The following is a 10,188-nucleotide window of genomic DNA, read 5'->3' as shown; positions in this document are numbered from 1 at the left end:
TAAAAAAATGAAAATCTGAAAATGTAAAATAATTAAAATATATATCAAATACTAACAGAGCCCTATTTACAAGCAGAGTAGAATAAATGAGTCTTTAGGCTGCTTTTGAGAGCAGCAACTTTAACTAGTAAATGGGGGCTACTTTTGGTTTCACTTAGGAGGTCAAATCTTTTAGTCTTTCTTTTTCTATGTGAGAAAGAACGATTACCTCGGATCAGTATTTAGACTGAACCAAAAGAGGTTCCTCTAACAGTTCTGGTGGTACAAGTACACAAGTTTTTAAATATCTGGCTGGGAAGAATGTTATGGTTTCAGGTGTCACTTACAGAAAATAAATGAGTGGTCTGACTGACTCAGTAAGTTTCTTTATTGTACTCCCCCCCCCAGCAAATAAATGCCTTTTTACATTGTATATTTTAAAAAGCTTTTTAAAGTGAGGAGAAAAACAACCTTCCCTTCTCTTTTCCTCCTACATTTCCAATGTCCCATTATATTCTTAATATGTGAGAGGATGCATGACTGTATCTTAAATATGGACTAGTTTCCAGATTTCTTCATAAACATTTGTTTTACCACTCACAATATATTCTTTTCTTTTACCAATTCCATGCAGTGCACTATATTTTTTTAACCAAGACACTAATATTCTTAAAACAAAGTCATGCAATGAGTCCTGAGAACCACTAGGTGGCATTGTTCACTATGTATAAAGTTTCTGAGTAAAGTTTTACTCCTCATTTGATATGAAAGAGGACACATTTGAACAATGCTGGAGATTCTTTGAATATGTCCTTACTGGGTTAGTTTACCTAAATCAGACAACATTACGCCTGTGGAGTTGTGCAAACACCTTTGGATTTGTCTCTTGAATTTTAGTGATATGTTTTTGCTGTAAATTCAATACAGGGAGAATTATTTAAATTTCAGTTGTACTGTAAAACTCCTGTTTTAGAGAGGATACTTCACAGAGTATGCAGCTTTAGAAACCCATCTTGCTTTTTACATTTCAATTTTTTTTCTTACACAAATCAAACTTCATTCACCTACATAGTACAGGGGCGGTGGTGGAAGCTTGAGATGCGGGAGTCTCACAGTCACATAAGACCAAAGAGTCACGGCTTTACACCATTGGATGTAAAAGAGATAATCTTATTCTTAGTCCACAGCATTACACATCCTTATGAGAAACAATATTGCACTTAAATACCCTGCAACATCACAACTTGGCATTCTGTTTTACAGCGTTTGAACAGAGTCGTAGGTGAGCTGGTGTGCTTGAGCTACAGTGAGATGTAGATCTACGCATTCTAGAGGAGATAATGGTGTAGTTACATCTGAGCCATTTTAAGGCATGAAGGGATTATGTTCTTAGATAACTTATAGATATGTAACTTTGATACACAGAATTTGTGTTTTTATAGGTTTCATGTATAACTGGAGATGCTTTTTAAACTGAGCTAACCCGTTCTGACACTGTATTTTATGTCTGCAGATTGTACAAGGCTGGGCCAGAAGTTATCAACAGCGACGCCCTCTTCTGACCAAAGACGTCAACGCTTGATGCTCGTGAACCCTGTCGTAGAATACAATGTCAGTGCAAAGACGACCCTTCAGCCACACAGATCAGTCATTTTTGAAGTCATGCACAATACTGCTCTAGTTTTTCTTTACTCCTGTTTGCCATTATCACTGATTACATCAGCAACAATAAGCATTTTCCCATTTCCTGTGTAATATACAATATGACTGTTCATTTGTGAAGCCCTTATGCCACTTCTGTGTGCCTAACAAACGCAGTACCTTATTTATTTGAAATTATTTATTCAAACATGTTTTTACTGTGGTATTCAGTGGTATGACTCAGAGTTCAGGAAGTTGGACGGCATAAGTTCCTGTAGGTTTACTCTGTTGTTTATATTCATATTGTTGCTGTGGGCGACGTGTGGCAAGCAGTTGTGTTCCTGTGGGTTGCAGTAGGCATTTGTAGTGACTGTAACATAGGGGCTGTGTTTAGTGTGGTAAGAGTATGAATGTTGTGCACTAGTTAAATATCAGCACTTCTGCTGTAAGAGAGCTTGTGAGCATTGCTTAGATTGGTTTCTGTGTCGAGGCTGTTTGCTGTGCTTTCTTTGATGAAATGCCTCTAGTGCTCAACAATCACATGTGTTGACACGAAACACTGCAATACCACTTCCAAAAGAGTTTTAAGCTCAAAGCCTCACGTAGATAAAGTGAAACTAGGTCTCAAGATCAGGCCTCGGTTCATTTTGAGTCAAAAAGTTGAACAACCCACTTTGGTTTTAATTTGCTTATTCAATTTAAGCAGCTGCCCTGCAATTCACATCTTTTTGTGGTTTAGCCAAATCCTATGACTCCTATCAGTGGCATGAAAAGCCAGATATGGAAGTAAATAACACCAGGCTCCTCTCATCCCTAAAATTGTGGTGACTAGTGCCCAAAATATGTCCTGTCTTCAAGGCATGGCACCAGCAAATTTACCTCCAGATGAAGAATCTGTTCAGATGAATTCCATAGGTCTGACTGTATCAAGTACTCAGGAAACCTTACCCTTTTTTTTTTTCTAAAAGAATTATAACCGTTCCTGGCCTTTATTTGCCTTGCGTGTGAATGTAAACTAAGAACAATAGAACTGTTTAACTGTCCTTGAAAAGGGGACATTACTCAGTTCAGCAGTTAATGTATTGTAAAGAGCAGCTAATGCTCAAACTTGTGATGTTATCTGGTATGACATCTAGAGGTGCTTTGAGTAAAGGCCTTTATGTAAATGCTTCATGATCATTTCTGGAGCTGAAATCATCTCAGTGCTCCCCGATCATATTTCCATCTCAGTAGTTTCCTCTGCGTTATCTAGCTTTTTTTTTTTCTAATGTGAAAAAAACCCAATGAAACGAGCCATTCAGAATTTAGAGTGTACACATGTTTGATCAGATTTGCACTGGTGAACTTTGCATGGAAGGCTCGGATTTCACTTGACAGGTCAAAGAACTACTGATGTAATTTTGGCAGCACTGTTTCTCCTTTTTAGACTGTTGTACCATGTTGCTTTGAGAGAGACTTGGCAACGCTGTTGATTGAGACACTGAAGATGTAAATAAAGTAATATAACTTTTGTCTTTGTGCTGTACTTATCAATCACAAGGATGATTACAATTAGCAGAAAGTTTGCAACGATGGAGGCACAAGTGACAAAGAAAATTCTCTTTATTGACCATTTCTGATACAAATTGTTGTAGGGCACCATAGAAATATAGACATTGTACATTTATATACGGTGTACATTAAAAAGAATGATCCCATCCTATTGAGTTTACATTATATAAATCAACGGATGCTTGATGTTGCTATGAAAAAAATGACATGATATTGTTGAGAGTAGTTGGAGGAGGTTGAAAAAGACATGAAATGACCGTTGTATGAGTATGGCGAGGGGTGGCTGTGTGTGGTAGTGCCAGACACGGTGGCCAACAGAACAGTGGTAAGAGCGCCCAGTCTATCACAAACACACAAACATTTGTCCATGAAAATCTGAACCAACATTTCAGTGCACCAGAAGTATTTTTTTTAAAGGATAAAAACACACCTGCTAATCTACCACAGTCAGCGAACACAGTCGTCAAGCTGACAGGTCTCCCTGACTTGCTTCACACGTTTAAAAAAAAAAAAAAAAAAAACAACCTGTCTGCAAGCTCTGGTTATGAACGAGCCAAGACGTGTTGCGTATGCACACAATCACACACTTGACATCTTAGATACCTTATTACAGTCAGGTTAAAAAAGAAAAGAAAAAAAAAATACAAACTTTGTAATAACGACATCGTTCCAACTCATGCCAGAGGTTACATTTAAAAACAACAGAAAAACCAGTTAAATGCAATTATATGGTAAAGTAAGCTGTTGAGTGAGGTATGAAATTCCAGGCCTTGTCTTGCCTGTTTGCAGTTTTCCGGGTTTCGTAACTGAGGTTGTAGCAGCTTAGGTGTGTGGAAAAACCCAGTTAAGTGGACTGTGACCGCGGGTTCCCTGACACTTAGAAATACACAAACTTTTTTTTTTCCTCCTTGTAGCAGACAGCATACAACACACATCTTCGAAAGACTAAGAAAAGTTTTATTACGGTACTAAGTGATGACAGAAGGACCAAGCTAGGTGAAGCAGTGAGAGCTAGATGGAATGGAAGAAAAAAACCCAAACCAAAAAAAAAACGTACAGCCCTGTTGGATAGTAGTGCCACCGACTATCCTCTATTACAATCAAACTCCTTGTTTGACCAATTGCAGTTTGCCTTACGAGTGATTGAGTGAGCGCTTGGAAAACTGAGGACCATGTGAAGACAAAGACGCCAATGTAACAGCATTTTGTAAAAGCTCCCTGAAGAAACGACACTGATGACTTTCAGCCTAGAACTCTGCCAACCCTATCCTTAAAAACACACATTATACCAAAAAGAATTGAGTTTTATTATAACATGAAAAGCAGCACACACGTTTTTTTTTTTTCTTTAAATGGTATGTAACCCGAAGGAACAAAACAGTAAGTCTGATCAGATTATCCTGATGACTAACGATACACTTTACATCTCCCCACTGCACACCGAGGACTGAGAAGGAAGTTTGAGAAGCGTCACTAAATCTAAACTGTCCTACAGGAAAGAAGGAGGGGGGGGTAAAAAGATGGTTCTGCTCTAATAAAAAGAGGGGGGGCGAAATCAGTTACGTGGATCAGACATGGGAAAAAAAACAAAAAAACAAAACTACCATCAGTCACCTATTCTCATCCTAAACGCTGAAGCTCAACTCCATCTAGAATACAAGGCAAAGGATAGGCTAACCACTTCACACGAACACACAAAAAACAAAAACAAACAAACAAAAAAAAAAACAGCAAGTATAGGTAAAATTCACCTTTGTCCAGTACAAAACATGGAGAAAAATCTATATGCCCTACCATCTCAGATGCGGGTACAACAAATAAGTAACAATAAGCAGAGGAAAATGTCCTACAAACCATCTTTAGAGAGAGAGAGGGGAGGGAGAGAACAAAAAACAGAAATGTCCAGGCTCCTCGGAGCACACCTTTTGTCCAGTATAAAAGACGTGATAACATGACATGTAGAGAAAAGGGCTGTTACCTTTCATGTAATTCTTAGATCTATGCTTGAGCAAAGTCCATCGTTCTATCCAGTGCTGTTGCATGATATATGTACTGTGTTAACCCGCCTTTGGCAAAGGGGGGGCTTTGTCGTGAACAGTGGTCATGTGGTGGCACCGGTGTTGGAGATACAGCCCAGTTCTGGTTAACAGTAAGTCAGTATGTTGAGTGAGGTAGCATGCGTTGTGAATTACTGGTCCTCTTCTTCTTCCTCCTCAGATGATTCCTGGGACGCCTTCTCCTCCTTCTCCTGCGACAGGGAAAAAAAAAAACAAAAAAAAAGTCAGGCTTCGACTACACCCATTAGGAAAATGCCTCTGAAACGCCATCACTGTTCACCTACAATAGCCGCCTGTGATTCATGCCGCGACATGACTTTTTACTTTTAATAACCCCCGAGTACCAACATGAAAAAAAATATCGATGTTATTATAAATCTCTTTGATAAACCACAGTGGCATGAAGAACACCCAGGGGAAGGGTGAGCCATCCGTAGTGAAAAGTGATTCATAACGGCGGTGAGTCACAATGAGGCATCCTGCTTTCTTTTTTTTTTTTTTGCTCCCTTGCCTTTCCTCCTCACATTCACTACTGCCCAAGATGTTCATTCATAAAAACGAGAGGGGCTAGTTAGGAGGGTAACTTTGGGTCATTCCTTTCTGTGACTAATGCAATCCAGGCTTCGTTCAGAGTACGCCCTAACCACTCATGCACATGACAAATGTTACTACAAGACCGCAGTTTCTTCCTAGATTAAACACATGCTTTTTTGACCGAGTGTATATAGTCTGGCAACTCATTTTACAGAAAGAGTAAGAGAGAAGGGGGGAAGAGAAAAATCCTGCTGTCAACATTTGGTTTAAGAACACTCCTCTGGAAGAAATTTTAAACACAACCGGGTAAAAAAAAAAAAAAAAAAGATTTTTGAGTGACCAAGCAGTTGCTCTGAATGAACCAAAATAGCTGATGAGTGAAAAAGACTCGTCTGAGAGGAAAGAGGCAGGCAAGGGGGAATTAGGAAAATGCAATTTCACCCTGCAGACAGTCATACCAATCATAATTCAATTGGAAAAGGAATGGTTGCACAAATGCGAGCAGTGGTGTGACAGTGTCTTGTCTGGGAGAATCTTACCTCCTTCTTCGGTCTTCCCCTACGTTTTCCCCCTGCAGATGGGGCTGCTGTTGCCTTCTGGGAAAGAAAAAAAACAGCGCAAGGTCAACAGAGCTGCAAGCGGGCCCCGACATTTTGTAGTGATCTTCAAGGTTAGTGACCTGCTGACCTGCTCGGCTAAAGCAAAGAATTTCAGCTGGGGGTGGTGGGTGGGATCAGCGAGGAGAGGGGAGGAGAGGGAAGGTGGGGGGGGGAGAAAAAAAAAAACCTATGGTATAAACAACCTATATTTCCTCAGAGCTTTTCCTCTAGCAGCCTGCAGATGGCGGTGGTACCTTTGCAATGGGACGGATAAAAAGGGGGCATTGGGTTCATTGGCCATTATCTGGAAGGCCGACAGGAACTGCACACAGGGCACTCCAGTTCGCTGGCCACCTGGTCTGAGGCTCAGAGACAGCTGGTGAAACTGAGCGGAGACACAAACCCTCTGCAGCTCGGGCCCTCGCTGCTAAAACCTATATCAATACATGTATGCGCTGTCTTCCTCTCCCCTCGTCTCTCTGTCTCCCTCTCTCTCTTTCCCATACATAGCAGCGAAGACAGAGCACACGGGGGAGCTGGAGGGTTGGGGCGAGGGAGAAAATCAGTTGTTGCTATGGAGACGACAGGCAGAGAAGAACTAGGGCTGTGTGCTGGGTGGGGGCGGAGGGGTGCTTAGTGTCAGCTTGGAAACAGTCTTGCGGCCTCTGCACCTGCACCGCACTGTGCATGACAAGCTGCAGGAAGCTGGAGGACAGGAAGTACAGGGTGAGCATCACTCAAAAAAAAAAAAAAAAAGTGAGGCAGTAAACCAAGGTCTTTACAATGGGAAACCCTAGCCAGGCTATTTCTGACACCAGGAGAGGAGGAGCAGGAGCAGGAGGAGGAGGAGGGGGAAGCAGCTAAATTGCAGCCAACAAATATATCATGAGTAACAGCAGGACATCCTTTAAAGAGGATGAGGTTAGCTACCGTTAAAATGTTCATCAACCAGTATGAATCGAGAAAGGGGAGGGGGGGGGGGTTTCGAAAAAGGAAGCGCTTGCTTGAGATGTCAGGACGAACGCTGCGTGCAGCGTCATCACGAGGACGTGTCTGTCTTTCTTGGCATTGCTGTCATTCCGGTTCAGGATGCAAGCTAACTGCTGCTGCAATCGGGCTTTGGCACCATGTGAAAACACGACTGCACCAACTTACTTTGCTCTTGCCGGTTGCCTTGTTTTTGCTGCCCTTTGGTCGTCCTCTGGCTCTCTTTGGAACCGGGGACCCGCTTGGTTCCTGACAATCAAAGTCAACACAGTGAAGTTAGGATACAGTCGTACATCCGGACAGTATTTTGGCATTTATACTTGAATGACATGGGTATATTTTTAATGTGCAAGACAGAAGGTTCATTCCTCAAGGTCAGCACAACAGACATGTGCTTTAAAGGCTAACAGGTGGTGGAAGCTGCACGTTGCCTGACGTGGTTGTTTCAAAACACACAAGGACCGTATTCACAAATGTGCCATTCAGAAACCCCCACCCCCCAAAACATAAATAAAAATGTGGCTCATCTCCAAAACAGCAAGGTGAATTCACCACCGGTCAAGTTATCTTACTCATGCCTAATTTGTGGTTGTGAGGCGTGTCATGGCTGACTTGTCTCCTGTTGCATTTCTAACGTGTTTACAACCGCAGCTCATAGCAACCCAGCAATTCAATAGTAAAACACACGGGGCTGAGTGACAGATATATGAGCCACTCTGCGCTTCCACTCGGCTATGTCATCCATTACACCGAGTAGCAGAGGTGGGTCCTGAGGGGGGTTAAAACCGGTTTAAAGGTGTTGGGTTACAGGTTGCTTACAAACCGGTGCAGGAAGCTTGTTGTAGACTTCTACGCTTACACTGATAAAGGCAAATGGTCACAAAGGGGGCATGCTGCAGCCATATCTGGATTTCACTTTGGGGTGGGGGGGGTTTCACCTGCAATCTACCTGAGCCTCAGCTGCAGCAGATGTGTTTTGTTTATCACATGTAATAAGACATGGCAGGAGGTGGTGGTGTTGTTGCATTCAGGTCAGAGATGCTTTCAGGACATGCAAAGCAGATAGAATGAGAAGCCAGCAAATGTAAAGAATAAGCTACTTACGTCAGAGGATTTTACCTGGGGCTGCTTGCGGGGTCTTCCACGCCCTCTCTTCTCTGTTGTCTCCTTCTCCTGCGGTGAGACTGTCCCCTTGTCGCTCATGTTTGCTTAGCTTTTCAGACCTAGGAGATAAATCACACCGGTGGGTCTTGCTGCAAAGACGAGGCGTCGAGTTTACGCACACACACACACACACACACACACGCAGGCAGGCAGGCGGAGAGAATAACGCAGCACAGAAAACAGTCCGGCTATTAAACTCAGTGACCGCAACAACAAACCCACAAAAAAAAAAGGACCTGCCGAAGCGCACACACACACCGGTAACGCGTTTATACTCAATCAATCCGCGCTTATTTCCAGCCTCTATCCCCGTCTCACTGTGCGCGCCATTAAACCGGCCGAAGGTGTCACACGAAGCGAGAGGATTGGCAACACGAAGGATATCGGCTCGGTAGGCCGCGCAAACCTGCATAAACTCCACCGAACCCGGCGCTCCCTTCCCCCGTTACCGGCCATGTTCAGAGGCCCGTGTGTGTGTGTGTGTGTGTATGTGTGTGCGCTTGTTGTGGTAGCCAGTGAATCGGGCCTGCGCATGAAACTATCTCACAGCATGTCTGCACGCCGGGGCCACCGAGAGATATCCGCCGACACACACACACATACACACACATACATATACACACAATGGACGGTGTGGATTTTGTGCAGGATAGAACCGTCTCCTTGCATGCGCTTTTTTTTTTTTTTACATGTATAAAAAAAATAATTGCGCACAGAGAAAAATGCAAGCGATCGGAGGTGACTGAGTTCGTTTGCGGCGACGGCGGTATAAGCCCGGGCCAAAGCAACAAAAGACGGCTTCACATTTAACGCATGCAGCCTCCCTTCCTCGCCGGAGCTCTCTATTGAAGAAAAAAAAACTGCATTAAATAAACCGGCTGCGGCACATCGAGCATGCAAAGTTTCACCGTCGGCTCTCTTGCAAACTCACCTTTATCGCTCGGTTCTAACCTCTGCTCTAAATTTAAGACGAAATGTTTCCTTTAAGCCTGGCTGGTTGTACCCGGTTAAAAAGCCCTGCACCGATCTCCAGGCTACAGCTTTTATTCGTCAGACAACACACAGCCCGCCCCTTTAAAATCCCAGCTCATGCACCTTTAAAAAACACTTATAAATTAGAAAGCAAGATATTTTTTTTCTTTCTGTTTTCAAAAAATAAGGTTTGGATTTTTTTTTTCTCTTTCTTACCGGCAGGATGAGACGTTTATTCCAACGACGTCCTATAAATAGCACGTGTGTCTTGTCTCATGCAGATAAAGGAAAAAGGCGCCAGCCAGGAGGAGTTTTGGGGCAATTTAAAGAGCCGCCCTCATGGGAGCTGAAACACTGGAGGGCGGGGATATGATAAATGGGCCACCAACAGCACTGGATGAGCCCAACCTCCCCCTCAACCCCTCCTGGATCTTTCCAATACTCCAGGTTTGATGACAAAATACCAACAGAAAAGATGCGTAAAAGTTCACCGGATATACTTTACGCGTTGGGGTAAAGTGTTATTATCAGAATAAATGGCATCCTGTGTTGTGTGCATTTGAACCACAAGAACATACCACAGTCTCCACAGTAATGGCGGCTGAACTATGACCTCCCCCAATGTAAACAAAAGCTGCCTTCAAACTCAGAGAAGACTCAGATTCTTTACTCCAATCTGACTCAATTACAAGGAAAAAACCTGC

The 10,188-nt window shown here is 42.9% G+C and overlaps 1 protein-coding gene across 3 annotated transcripts; it reads right to left on the bottom strand.

The window, feature by feature from the left end:
* Positions 1–3,204: 3,204 nt before the first annotated feature.
* On the bottom strand, positions 3,205–9,988 carry LOC103355299 (high mobility group protein HMG-I/HMG-Y-like). 3 transcript variants are annotated; one of them, XM_008279057.1, is made up of 5 exons: positions 9,701–9,988; positions 8,468–8,571; positions 7,517–7,597; positions 6,302–6,358; positions 3,205–5,419 (listed from the first exon to the last, which is right to left on the bottom strand). In XM_008279057.1, the coding sequence occupies exons 2-5, from the start codon at positions 8,549–8,551 to the stop codon at positions 5,360–5,362; spliced, it is 282 nt and encodes a 93-aa protein (XP_008277279.1). In that variant the 5' UTR covers positions 8,552–8,571; positions 9,701–9,988; the 3' UTR covers positions 3,205–5,359. The 3 variants fall into 3 exon arrangements, with proteins under 3 accessions (XP_008277279.1, XP_008277265.1, XP_008277271.1); XM_008279043.1 differs by having other exon boundaries at positions 8,453–8,571; positions 9,701–9,969; XM_008279049.1 differs by lacking the exon at positions 9,701–9,988 and adding an exon at positions 9,444–9,647 and having other exon boundaries at positions 8,453–8,571.
* Positions 9,989–10,188: the final 200 nt, after the last annotated feature.

Source organism: Stegastes partitus, unplaced genomic scaffold (assembly GCF_000690725.1).
Source record: "Stegastes partitus isolate 25-593 unplaced genomic scaffold, Stegastes_partitus-1.0.2 Scaffold4, whole genome shotgun sequence".
Lineage (NCBI taxonomy): Eukaryota > Metazoa > Chordata > Actinopteri > Pomacentridae > Stegastes > Stegastes partitus.
The sequence above is the reverse complement of the archived record's forward strand: the minus strand, read 5'-3'. Positions and strand labels throughout refer to the sequence as shown.